General features: G+C 30.9%; 1 protein-coding gene across 1 annotated transcript; it reads left to right on the top strand.

Annotated features, from left to right (window-relative positions):
- Positions 1-287: 287 nt before the first annotated feature.
- LOC21386831 (glucomannan 4-beta-mannosyltransferase 2) lies at positions 288-8,342 on the top strand. Its single transcript, XM_010090857.2, has 9 exons — positions 288-940; positions 1,081-1,179; positions 1,594-1,846; positions 4,764-4,874; positions 5,944-6,080; positions 6,241-6,354; positions 6,446-6,645; positions 6,765-6,986; positions 7,530-8,342. Exons 1-9 carry the CDS (start codon positions 611-613, stop codon positions 7,687-7,689), a joined length of 1,626 nt encoding a protein of 541 aa, XP_010089159.1. The 5' UTR covers positions 288-610; the 3' UTR covers positions 7,690-8,342.
- The last annotated feature ends 6,169 nt before the right edge of the window (positions 8,343-14,511 follow it).

Consider the following 14,511-nt stretch of genomic DNA (forward strand, 5'->3'; position numbering starts at 1 on the left):
TATATAATTTTATGTAAATTTATCAGCCAAAAAATTCAAACTATCGATATATTAGCATACTTCAACCATTATATAGAAGACAGATGACACACCCATAATTTTCTCTTTTTTTTTAATCAAAGTAAAAAAGAAAAAGAATTATCTTTCGAAAAAGAAAAGCAAAATTATAATCCATAAAAGCCTGGCCATTAATAGAAAAGAAAAATTAATAAATGAATATTTACGTAACCAAATAAATACAAAATCTCAAACAGGACCAAAATGACTATAAAAAGACACTCCTCATTCTCTCTCTTTGAAACTCTCTCTCTCTCTCGCTCATAAACTGCTCAATGCTCTTCTGTCTCTGCTTCATTTTTGCTTGCAAGAAGCAGAAATATTAGTCGTCAGAACAGTTTGTGAGAAAGAGAAAAGGAAGGGTCTGTTTGGGAGAACGGAAAGTACAGAAAGAAAGAAGCTTTTTCTGTACTTTCCATCTTAGACACTGAGAAAAACAGAGAGAGAGAGAAGGGCGACCTCATATTCTTATTTCTCACATTCCCCGGTTTTTCATTTTTCTTTTTCTTCCTCTGTTTTGGTTGAAGCAGAGGAACCAAAACCCAAAAAAAAAATGGCCGAAACGTCACAGAAAATTCTGATCCCAGAAACGTTTCAAAACCCGGGATACGACATTGCGTCGCAAATCGGTCTGATGTGGGAGCTGATCAAAGCGCCATTGATAGTTCCTCTCCTGAGGCTGGGCGTCTACATTTGCTTGGCCATGTCTCTCATGCTTTTCATGGAGAGGCTTTACATGGGAATCGTCATCATTCTGGTGAAACTCTTTTGGAAAAAACCAGAAAAGAGGTACAAGTTCGAGCCCATTCAGGACGATGTTGAAATGGGAAGCTCCAATTTCCCTGTCGTTTTGATCCAAATCCCCATGTTCAATGAAAAAGAGGTTTGTCGTTTTGGTTTCTCTCCTCTGTTTTAGCATTGTCATGATTATGTTCTCTCTCTCTCTCTCTATTTGTTTCTGGGTTTTGGAGAAGAAGATGAAAAGCCTAAAAGTGTGGTTCTTTTTGGGTTTTTTGTGGTCAGGTTTACAAGATCTCAATTGGTGCCGCATGTGGGCTTTCATGGCCGTCCGATCGTCTCGTGATCCAAGTTCTCGACGATTCAACTGATCCAGTAATCAAGGTACAATTCCACAAAAGCACTAAAAAAATATATATACAATAAATGCTTTTCATTTCTCTGCAAAATGACACATTTTTTTCGAAGTACAGATGAAAATTCTCATTTTCTGATCCAGTGTCCGGTTTCGACTAAACTCACAAAACAACCAAAACCGACAGAAACAGTACACGCTGGTTCTGTCCGTTTTGGCCATTTTCATGAAATGGAATTGCTCCAATTTTTATCACCATTTATGAAAAGCAAAAGTTCCGAAAAGGATTTGGCCACATTTTGCGAAATGGGCTTGTTTGATTACAACCATTGAATGTTTATACCAAATGCGAGTGATTTTAGGGAAATGGGTTTGTGTTTGTGCCATTTTTATTTTTGCCACTAATGGCTAAAAATTGGGGATTTTTGCCTGCTTGCTTGCAGCAAATGGTGGAATTGGAGTGTCAGAGATGGGCAAGCAAAGGCATAAACATAACTTACCAAATCAGGGAAAACAGAACAGGTTACAAAGCCGGTGCTCTTAAGGAAGGGCTTAAGAGAAGCTACGTCAAGCACTGTGAGTACGTGGCCATTTTGGACGCCGATTTTCGGCCGGAGCCAGACTTTCTCCGCCGATCCATCCCTTTCTTGGTCCACAACCCCGACATTGCTTTGGTCCAAGCTCGCTGGCGATTTGGTATTTTCACTACTCCACTTTTTTCTTTTTTTTTCTTTTTTTTGTTGTTGTTTTCTTCTTTTTGTGTTCTTTCTTGGGAGCCATTGATCACGGTTAAATTAATATTTTGCCTGTTTTTTCCTGTTTTAAAATATTTAGGACGACTGTCGGTGGTCTTTCATTTCTTGCTGAGGAGATTTTATCTATTTTGGCTTTTTCGTTTTTAATAATTTTGCATTATTTTTCTTGAAAAATTATCTCGTAAGATTAAATATATATATATATATATATATATCATTACTACTTCTATTCCCCTAGTATCCCTATGTCAAAAGTTTTTTTTTTTTTTTTTTAACTGTTTTCGTCGGCGTGATTGTTTGTAACCTGCATGAGGAAAAAATGTGGGGTCCACAAAGGAGAAAGCCCATCAATCACGGGGTGGGCTTCACTTAGCACTCGGCTCATCTCATCAGTCCCCACATCCATCACTGTATTTCTGTGGGACCCACGTCCATATAATTCACCTTTTTTTAAATTAAAAAAAAACACTGAAAAATCTAAACTAAAGACAGTTATAGGTGTTAACGTCCGGATCAGAAGCCTTTATTATTATTATTATTATTTTTTTCTTTTTTCATTCATATTTCATACGTTACACATGATAGCAAGGTTAATTAAGGCAAAATGAATTCCATCTATTAATAGTGGTCCTTTTTAGTAAACGGCGATGTGATTCATTCATGAAAATTTTAAAGAACCTTTAGTTCATAGATTTATAAATTATAATTTAAAATTATTCTTAATTTACGTATAATTTTTTTATAAAAAAAATACTGTAACGAATTAAAAATCATAACACATCACTCTAAACGGTTTCATATTCATGTAATTCCTTACGTTTTTTTCTTCCACATTTATGATGATGAGTATCTCAATTTCTCATTTAGTGCAATTAGTCTCCACATCCATCACTGTATTTCTGTGGGACCCATGTCCGTATAATTCACCATTTCTTTTTTTTTTTTTAAAAAGCCACTGAAAAATCTAAACTAAAGACAGTTATACGTGTAAGATTCATTACCAATGTCCAGATCAGAAGTCTTTTTTATTATTATTTTTTTCATTCATATTTCATACGTTACCCATGATTGCAAAGGTTAATTAGGGCAAAATGAATTCCATCTATTAATAGTGGTCCATTTTAGTAAATGTCGATGTGATTCATTCGTGGAAATTTTAGTGTTTCCATGTTCATATAATTCCTTGCGTTTTTTTCCACATTTATGATGTTGAGTACGTCAATTTCTCATTCTCGTGGAGTGTTATTCATAGGATGTTTTTCTTTTCTCATATGATTATGTGGTAATGCAATAACTATTATAGCTTGGGATGTTTATTTTCTATATTTATTTGTGATTTTTAATCATAATTTATAGTTCTCTACAATATTTTTTCTCATAAAAAATACACATAAAATAAAAATAATTTTAAATCATAATTCTAGTATTTTTTTTCATAAAAAATACACATAAAATAAAAATAATTTTAAATCATAATTCTAAACACATAAGTCAAACATTCTCTAAATGTCCCCCTCACTAATTGTGCTTTCGCAGTTTAATGTCCATGTCATTTTCCTTCTTTCCAACAGCTGAAATGACGTAACTGTCCTAAAACCTTAAGTGCGATATTGACGTAATTATTAAGTCTGTTTAGTTCGCTGATTCGAATTTTTAATTCAAGTTGAGATGTGACTTTATGTGAGAGTTTTTTACTGTAATAAAAAAGTTAGATGTGATTATTTATAAGAGTTTTTTATTATAAAAAAATTTAAATTTTAAACTCAAATCAGCAAAATAAACGGGACCATTATATAGAGATTCAGCGCCAGTGAATGGTGCTAGAATTCCGAGGATGTTTTCGTCATTTCAAATAAACGACCCCGGATTGTACGGAAAAAGGTCAGCCCCCCTTTCCCCGCATTGAAAGCTGTGCAAGGGAAAGGGGTATTGTCGTCATTTCAGATTCGTCTCTTCATCTTTTTCTGCCGCACTCTCCACGTGCAGTTGAGTTTTACCTTTAACAAAAAAAAAAAATAATAATAATAATAAAGGTCTTATTTACCTCAAAAAAGTTAAAAAAATAAATAAAAATAAAGGGCTACAGTCATGTACTGTCAGCCCTTGTGGTGGGCCCTCACTCCCTTGTTACCGACACTTGGAGCTCGTGCTCCTTGTCACGTGGCACGTTGTGGTTTGTGTCACGTGAGGACAAAAACGGGTTACTAACTTTTTGAGCTTCTTTTTTTTCTATTATTGGGACAGCAACTAATGAGAGGCTGCCAACTCCTCAATCAGAGGACTGTCGTGGGTGTGGGACCACCCCGACCTTTATCTTTAAATTATTTCATTTTTGTTTTTTTTTCAAATGTATTTCAATTGCGAGTATTTAATACGAGAATTCATGTCATAATTCACAACTCGTTATAATATTTTTTCTCATAAAAAATATACGTAAATTAAAAATAATTTTAAATACATGAATTAAACGTCCACTTAATTGTGCATAATGTTACTCATAACAATGTGTTAAAGACATTAATTAGATGGTATAATTATAAGCATAGCTTAAGGCCCTGTTCACTTCGCTGATTCGAGTTTAGAATTCGAGTTTTTCTACAGTAAAAAGCTCTCATAAACAATCACATCTAACTTTTTTGCTACAGTAAAAAGCTCTCACATAAAGTCACATCTCAACTCGAATTCTAAACTCGAATCAGCGAAGTGAACGGGGCCTAAATAAATGTTGAGGTTATGAAGTTGATTCTCTTCAATAAATAAATAAGAGGATAAATGTGTAACATATTTTATTTTTATGAATTATGAATAAAAGTAAAGTTTTACTAATTCAAAGTGGTTGGTTTTGTTGGGGGTTGCAGTGAATAGTGATGAATGCTTGTTGACAAGGATGCAAGAGATGTCGTTGGATTACCATTTCACGGTTGAGCAAGAAGTTGGCTCAGCCACACATGCCTTCTTTGGCTTCAATGGTAATCTTTCTTTCTTTTATGCTTTACAAGTTACAACAACAACAACAAGTTTTAATCCTAATTTAATTAGGGTCGGCTATATAGATTTCACTTTTTTACGCAGTTTCTGTGTAAATAAAATTCATGAGAGTGACTTATTTTTACACTGACCGTTAACCTACCGCAATCCTCCTCCTTTACCTGGGCTTGGGACCGGCTATACAAACGCATAAGCAGAGTTTCTTTCTTTTATGCTTTATACTTGAATTTTTCCCCTTTTTTTGGGTTCTATTTTCGTTTTTTATTCAAATGGGTACATCACGCATAAAAACTGGTTCAAAGCAGCCAAATTGATATCATGAAGACTAGTTCAAAAATAACACTAGTGAACAAGTCTTAGACAATAATACAAAAATAAAAAATAAAAAAATAAAACAAAAACGAAATAACTTTGAATAGCTTTCATATTTGTTTCACTGTTGTTATAGTTTTAACAAGTGAAAATAGCTCCTCTATAAGCAAATTGGGCACCACTCTTACGTAAACTTTATAGCTCTCCATAAGCAGTTGAAAATATCCATTGGTGTCATGATGATCACATAAGGGACTTGAAAACTTTGGGCGCGTTTAGAATTCGTTCTAAAATAATTTTATTTTCTATATAAAAATAAAAATGAAAACGTTTTCAATCTCAGACAGAAATTATTTTTAAAAATATGTTTAGTAATTTTATTAAGAGATTATTTTTAGTGTAAAAAAACCCATTAATGTCTTTCTTTGTCTCTCTCTGCTCGAGAGAGGAGAAAACAAAAATAAAAAATGAAAAATGACTAAAAGTCATTTTTCATTTTTCTCTCATTTGATATTAAACTAAAAAATTGTTTTTATTTCCGTTTTTCGTCTTTATTGCGCCAAACGCCGTTTTGAAAACGTTTTCATTTTTTTTTCAAAAAAAGTGAATAACAAATACGGGATTAATTCTAAACACGGCCTTTGTGTTAGGCTTCGAATTAAAATTGTAATTTTTTTTTTTTTTTGACACTTATGAAGTTCTGTAAGCTGAATTTGAAGTGTCGAATGTGTGTTTCAGGAACTGCTGGTATTTGGAGAATTGCTGCAATCAACGAGGCAGGCGGGTGGAAAGACCGAACCACGGTCGAGGATATGGATCTCGCCGTCCGTGCGAGTCTCAGAGGCTGGAAATTTGTGTACCTTGGTGAACTTCAGGTATTCCTCATTGTGTCTGGAAAGTAACTAACATCTTGCAGAGTTAGTACTTAAAAGAATTTTCATTACAACGCAATATAGCTATAATAGAACATTACTAATGTCTTATACTATAGTGATAGTTAATGAATTTTCTTACACTTTCTTTCTACTAATCTAGGCAAAAAGTGAACTCCCTAGTACTTTCAAAGCCTTCCGTTTTCAGCAGCACAGGTGGTCTTGTGGCCCTGCAAATCTGTTCAGGAAAATGGTCATGGAAATCGTAAAAAATAAGGTTAACAAGCTCTCCACTTCGCGATATATCGTATATTATATGACATTTGCAATAGTTTCTGATAGTTTATTGTCTATCTGTTTCTCTGCAGAAAGTGAAGTTCTGGAAGAAAGTGTATGTCATTTACAGTTTCTTCTTTGTGAGGAAGATCATAGCTCACATGGTGACCTTCATCTTCTACTGTGTTGTACTTCCTCTGACCATTTTGGTTCCTGAAGTCCATGTTCCAATCTGGGGAGCTGTTTATATTCCTTCCATTATCACAATTCTCAATTCAGTTGGAACTCCAAGGTCTGATTTTTTTGCACCCTGCAATTTTTTTTTGTTTTTATAATTGTTTTCTTCTTTTACATCACAATGTGAAAAAAAAAAAGAAATGATCATAGCATTCTTGTTCTTGAACTTTGCAGGTCAATTCATCTTTTGTTTTACTGGATTCTGTTCGAGAATGTGATGTCCCTGCACCGGACCAAGGCGACTTTCATTGGCCTTCTAGAAGCCGGGAGAGCCAATGAATGGGTTGTCACTGAGAAATTGGGAGATACCCTCAAGAAGAAAGCAGAGTCAGATGCTGCCAACAAGAAAACACCCTTCAAATTGTTCAAGAAACCGCGATTCAAGTTCGGAGACAGGTGCGTGTTCAGTGTCACCCCGGAATTCTTTCTTTCTGCTCTAGGCATGTTACTTTTGTCTTCATCAATGGAATTTTATAAGCAATTTTACACTGACAAGCACATGTACACTGAGACAAAGAGAGTAAATGTCGTTTCTGCATTATTTGTGGCACTCATTGGGGCTCAAAACCAACCACATGGATGATACATAAAAATTATTAAGACTTTATGACCTAACCCCACAAGTAAAGGAAATAGTTTATTGTTTTTTAGCTTGCTCTTATCCTACATAAAAATAAACAAGTTAGAAATTTCAATCAATTTGGATTTCTTGTTGGTTTTAGTTGCAAAGAGACAAAAGGTCCAGTCTTAGCTATAAGCTTCACAACACTCTTCTTCTATTGTCTTCTTCTTTGAGACAATAATTAAGAAAAGAAAAAAGCTTACTTTTTAATTTATCTTCTTGTATCAAATAATTATACATGGTGATTATAATACACTCAAATACTTTTTATTTTCCTAATGTGCATTTTTTGTCTTTGCTGTTGTAAACAATCGCAGACTTCACCTCTTGGAGCTTGGATTTGGAGTGTTCCTCTTCTTATGCGGATGCTACGATTTCGTGCACGGGAAGAACAACTACTTCGTGTACCTCTTCCTGCAAACCTTCACCTTCCTCATCTGTGGATTTGGCTATGTTGGCACCATAATCCCCAGCTGATTTTAGTTGCAAGGATAATGATAAAAATATATATTATGCCTACAAGTTGACAGAGAATCCTCTTATTGTTTGTCATCCAATGTCACAAATCTTTGTCCTCTGCAGCAAAACGTACAAGTTTGGGGGGGTTCTATGAGCAATTGTTGCTTGCAAGTTGTACTATATGTTTTCATCATCACCTCATTTAAATTCATCAAATTGGGGTAAAAGGGCAAAAAAAAAAACAAAAAAACAAAAACAAAAACAAACAAACAAAAAGAAAAAGTTCTTGCTGTTCACTTCTCCTCAGCAAATCTCTTTGATAGCTCGAATTCAAGTAAGCTTTGAAGTTACAAAGATAAATATTGCTGTTAATATTCTGAACAATGTCATACAGGATCATTTGTCAAGGAATATTAAGAAGCAGAAACAGCGGTAGGTTTAGAAAAGCAAAATGTTGTTTTTTTCTTTGATTGAGGTTATTGTTTGTCATTTGTCAAATTTTGTCTCTTTTCTTTCTTGGGGTTTGGAATTTGTAGGTTTTGCTAGATTGTCGGGAATGAGATCGTAGTTGAAAAGTAGTGCATTTGTAATTGGTTACCTTTTGTTATCTCTGTAAGCTTCTTTGTCAGATTGTAATGAAAAAAGTTTAATAAAGTGTCTTTTGATTTTCCTCATTCTCAAGCATATTTTGTACTTTAAATACCATGTTATATAGTCACTTAGCACCAATACTATTACAACCAATATTCCAATTATAGAATGCAATTCTTTTTCAAGACAGATTAAGAAGTTACAAGATAACAATACATAGGAAATTTTAGATGTTTTTCAAAATTAGTAATCAAGTATAATTTTTCTTTTTCTTTTTCATTTCTTTTTTCTTTTTTTTTTGAGCATGTACTACACCTAATAATTGCGAGGTCATGCTAATTTTTATCTTTCACCAAAAAAAAAAAAATTGATTTTAAAGAATTAGCTTAATTTCAGGACTATGATTAGAGACTAAATGAGTTTTAAAACGGTGCCGTTCAGCAAGTGTTTTACCTGTTAAAAACTAAAGGATTACTCATCACCATTCCACTTTGACCTTTCTTGACAGGTACTTTTATTTTCGGAGTGTAAAGAGGGAAATTTGCCCGACATTTTCATTAAGACTTTTCATGCCTTATCTTGCTCAATCATTTGAAGTCTTTGATAACATGAAATCATGTTTATCATTCCTTTTTTTTTTTTTTTTTGGGCAGCACTAACCCTTTTGTTCACTTTTTAAGAGTAACAATAATAATTTATAGTAAAAGAGTTCATAGTTACTTGCATTAGAAGTGTGGTTATCAGTCCTAACTTTTTCTTAAACCCAAATCATTTTTGTGGATAATACTACAAACTATAAAGAATAATCCAAGCTTTTTTAAGAACCTTGGGAACGCCAAAATGTGTTATTTAATCTCAAAAGACATCGATAATTGTCTTGCTGCTAATGTCATATTATATACAAGTAAAGCTGTTCTTAATCGGTGCCACACATTATGGAAACTTCCAACCCAAGTTGCCCTGACAAACTAAAGAGATCATTAATGCAAAAAAAAAAAAAAAATGGAGTAATAATTGGTATAGGCTACAGTCACTTTTTTTTTTTTTTACCCCCACCTAAAGCTTGGTTTGACCTTACATGAACAAAAAGAATATGTATAGATACAAACGAATCTGAACTTGAACGTATATATATATGCAAAGTAACTCTAATTTTTGTTCCTTTTTTAAATAATAATAATAATAACATGCTTTCTTTAAAAAAAAAAAAACAACTTTTTTTAAAAAAATCTACATTGATTTGGCTTCTCCTAGCACAACACTTAAATAAAAAATAATCTGGGCTTTTAAATTAAGATAATAAAAATTAAAGGAAAAATTATACATGTATACGTACAAAAAAAAAAAAAAAAAAAAAAAAAAAACACACACACACACACACACATGATATAAAATATAAGCTCATTTGTAGCATGAGAATCTAATTTTGGAATCAAAACAAGGCACAGAACACAATTATTCCACCCATTATTAAGGTTTTTGAGAAAATCTACTTACTGCAGCTGGCCATGTTCTACTTCAACCACAACTATACTCTTAACAAATAAGAGTCCCAAATGTGGGTTTTGATCATGTGCAATCACCAGGCTGTAATGGATTAATTTCACGCATTCATTCATTCATTCGTGTAGATCTATACGAATCAATATATTTGATGCACGCAAAACCATGGCCTCGTTCATTTCACCGATTCGAGTTTTCAGTTTTAGATTTTTACAGTAAAAAACTCTCAGAAAATATCACATCTAACTTTTTTTACTACAGTGAAAAGCTCTCAGAAAATATCACATCTCAACTCGAATTAAAAACTCGAATCTGCGAAGTGAACGAGGCATATATATATATGTGTGTGTGTGTGTGAATTTCTCTAATTGGACATGAAAAAATTAACTACCAAGTTATCTACTTTTCAACCATCAGATATATATTAAAAATTATGTGTTTTATATATTTATTTAATGTGATGTAATTTTGACTAAATCTAAGAGTTAGAAACTAGTATTACCGGTAGAGAGGCTTAGAATTTTTTCAACTCAAAATCAGCTAATGGAGATTTTTTTTTTTTTTTTTTTAAGAATAATAGTCGGTCAATATAAAGGTTTTGAGATAAGAAAAGTAGATCTTCTCTAAAAAAAAAAAAAAAAAAAAAGTGAGAGAGTAGATCTTCTTATTCTTTAAAAAAATGATAAAAAATGGCCTACACTCTGCATGGCTAACTCAGATAAGTAGGAATGAGTGTCCATATTCCTTTTTATTTCGGCCGTTTATTTTACTAATTTAAATTTTGTTACAGTAAAAAATTTTAAAAAATAATCATATTTTTTTTATTACAGTAAAAAGTTCTCACATAAAATCACATCTCAACTCGAATTAAAAACTTAAATCAACGAACTAAACGCCCTTCATTCACGACATGTTTTATAATAGATCTCAATACTAGCTACTAGATAGTACAAAATGGTGATATGCTATAATACAATAAATTTATTATGATGAATAGACTTACTTGTGATGAAAATGAAAGGAATATAAGAGTTAAAAAAAAAAAACCTCATTATTGCATATAATATAATAATATATTATATTAATAGAATTTACATGTAAAATAATAAATGTAAAGAGTGACAAATAAAGTGATTCTTTATATTTACTGTTTTATAAGTTAACTCTATTAATATAATATATTATTTTTTAAATAAATAATGAAAATGAGAGAGTTGCCATTAAGATATAGTCATATTATATTAACATAATGTAGGTATGTGTGTATCTACTTTTTTTTTCAGTAGAAAATTAGAGTTTAAGAAAGTGTCGGCGTTTGCTTTTGTGGGATTTTCTTGAAAAAGCATACGTTTATATAAAAGTGTCACATTTTTTTTAATGTTATTGTTCTAAGTGTAACTTGCTCTGGGGAGTTGATCAGTTGTCTCCCTCAAATATTATTCGATTTCGTCTTAAAGATTTGGAAATCTCAATTTCCAAGTGGGGAAGATCTAATCTAACTTAATTAACTTTTTTAATAAAAAAATAATTTATCCTTTTTTATATTTAGTAGCATGGAATTAAAATGAGGGATATTTCAATTTTTTGGTCCCACATGTCTTCAAATTAAAACAAAAAACAAAAAACAGACACTGAGATGAGATCAGAGAATTTAGGCCATATGTAATATGTATATATCTTGGATTTCCATGATGTTGGCCAGTATCTTTCACCAATTTGACAAGTTTTAGAAAATCATTTCCCTTTCTTGTAGAAAAACTTTTGTAGGATTTGTTAGAATACATTTCTTTGTGAAATTTATCTAAACTTCATTCATTTTATCAATTCGAGTTTTTAATTCTAGTTTTGTTACAGTTAAAAGCTCTTATAAAAAGTCACATCTAACTTTACTGTTACAATTAAAAGCTCTCACATATAGTCACATATCTAATTTTCTTAACTGTTTCTTAGCCTATCATGAAAAGGCATGATCAATTACAGACTTACGGAAAGTGTGAAACTCTTCCACATAAATTATCTATTAACAAATTTTTTTATCCATATAACCCCTTTATATTATGTCGAATTTTGTAGTAGAGTTTGAAAAGACAAAAAAAAAAAAAAAAGTCAATTTTGTGTTTGAGAAAATTTTAACTTTAACTATTGTTTTTTTTCTATTATTTATACTACTACACAAAAATTTAATGTCACTATGAAAAATAATATGCAGGTTACGAAAAAATAATTTACAGATTACGGAAAATAACCTGCAAGTTACGAAAAATAACTTGTAAGTTATTAAAAGATAACTTGTAAGTTATTAATAACATAAGATAAATTTACAATAATAGCATAAATAAAATAGTATTACTTAAATGATGGCATTTTATTTTTGTACTTCGGTCATTTTAGCATGACTGCTTAGTAAAGAAAGACACATTTTTATTAGTTATCTTTGATCGAGTTTATATTCAAAAAATTATCAGATGTTATTTTTATTAGTTATCTTTTATTATTTCCAAGTTTGATTAGGATTAGGGTTTTTTTATTGCATATTTTCAAAGTTAAATAGGACTAGAACTCTATGACATGTCAAATTAAATAGTTTATTAACATATTTTTTTGATGCCAAATATTCTAGTAACGTTTATGTTTTTACATTTGCATTTGCATTATGCTGAAGATGCTAAGAGAGACGTGGCGGGTCATGTTGGGCCTACGGCTGCCCAAAATAACAACCTTTGCAACAAACCAATTTGAAAAAATATAAAATTTACTCTTAAAAATGCACGAGTCTTACTTCTTATTCTTTAAAAATATCTGTTTGTTAATATAATTATTTGACTTGTGCATTTTTAAGAAGTATTTGTCAAGATTACTTCAGCCCTAAAATTTTCAATTTGTAATATTCGTATAAAAAATAAACAAATACCTCTTAAAAGTGTTGGGTCTGAATTTTAATTTCTTATTTTTAATTAATATCTTTTAGTCAAATAACTAAAATTTACCTTCTAAATTTTAATATGAAAAATGCTTAAGGGTACCACCTATGCTAAACATCATCATTAATAGAAAGTGGATCTCACCTGTAAGTCTCACATTACGTAACCCACCTTCTATTAGTAGACTGATGCATTATTACATTGCTCTTTTAATATATTTCTATTTCAAATTTATAATGCCAAATAGACTATTAATCAACCACTATATTACATTATACTATATACTATAGGAGGTACCGGTTTTATTGTTACTTGAACAGTGTTTGATTTTTGTTGTCCCTCAATTTTTAAAAATTTCGTCTGTGTCCCCTCACTTTTACTTTTACCATTTTGCCCTCAGTTTCTTATTCCTTCATTTTTTTTTGGGACGTTTTAGGAATTGTTTGGTTGGGAGATTCGTACCCCGATTCGAGTCATGATTCGTAGTTCGTTACAGTGTTTTCTCTCACAAAAAATACACGTAGATCAAAAATAATTTTAATTTCATGATTCTAATTCATGAACCAAACGTCTCATTAGTCATTTCTGTGGTATATACTAAATGCCTTAGAAAACTTCTCAGAAAAGCTTTGTTAACCTTTTTCTTTCCTTTTTGCCCCTCTCCTTTTTTGTTTATTACTCATTTAGTGTAAATTGAAGTGAGAAAGTGTACTTTGAATAGTGTACTTTTAACCAAAATGACTTAGTTTTGGTTAAAATTGTACAACTTTCTCACTTTTTTTAGTCTTTTACTTTATGTTGTTTTTACTTTTTATCCTAAAATTTATTCCTTTTTTTATTTTAGTCCTTTTAGCTTTTTATTTTTTTCTTTTTGTCCTAAAATTTTATTTTCATTTTGGTTCCTTTTGCCTTAAAATTTATTCGTTTTTCGCTTTTGGTTTTTTATTGACAATGTTTCTTTGCTTCTTGTCCTAAAACTTTTTTTACCCTAAAACTTATTTCCTTCTTCATTTTAGTCCTCTTTTTTTTTTTTTTTTTTTTTTTTTTTCTCCAGAATTTTTTCCTCTTTTTTTTTTTCCTAAAATTTTATTTTATTTTTTATTTTGGTTCCTTTTACTCTAAAATTTAGTTATTTCTACATTTTTGTCTTTTTTGACTCTTTTTTTTTTATTTTTTCCCTAAAATTTTATTTTTTTGCTTTGGTTTCTTTTGCCCTAAAACAATATTTATTTTTTCATTTTAATCTTTTTTTGACTTTATCTTGACTTCTTGCTCTAATTTTTTTTTTCTTATTTTAGTTCCTCATTGAGATTTTATGTTTTTAATAATAACATGACAATTAATTAATTACAACTTAACATTACTTTGTCATTAATTACAACTTAACATTACTTTTTATATTTAGATTTTACGTTTTTAATAATAACATGACAATTAATTAATTACAACTTAACATTACTTTTCACGTACAAAAACTTATATTTATTATTTTACGTGTAAACTTCAAAAAGTTAATAAACTTGATTAAAATAATAATATTTTGTTTCAATAAAAATTTTAGGATCCGCCACTGTAGGTTCTTTTTCCCCAAACCACAACCAGATCAGATCAATTCAAGCTACAAGCTTCTGGTTTAATTGAACATTCCAAAAAAATAGTAAATTAAAGACCAAACAGAATTGACCAAAGAACCGAGTATCGTTTGCAGCCAAAATAATAGATGAAATTGTACCACGTGGGCATTTACCATCTTGTTCGCCAGAATACAAATCAAATTTTGAACAAAAATATATTGCAATCAATAATAAATAGTGAAGATGCAATC

The sequence above is a fragment of the Morus notabilis genome, unplaced genomic scaffold (assembly GCF_000414095.1).
Source record: "Morus notabilis unplaced genomic scaffold, ASM41409v2 Scaffold1993, whole genome shotgun sequence".
NCBI lineage: Eukaryota > Viridiplantae > Streptophyta > Magnoliopsida > Rosales > Moraceae > Morus > Morus notabilis.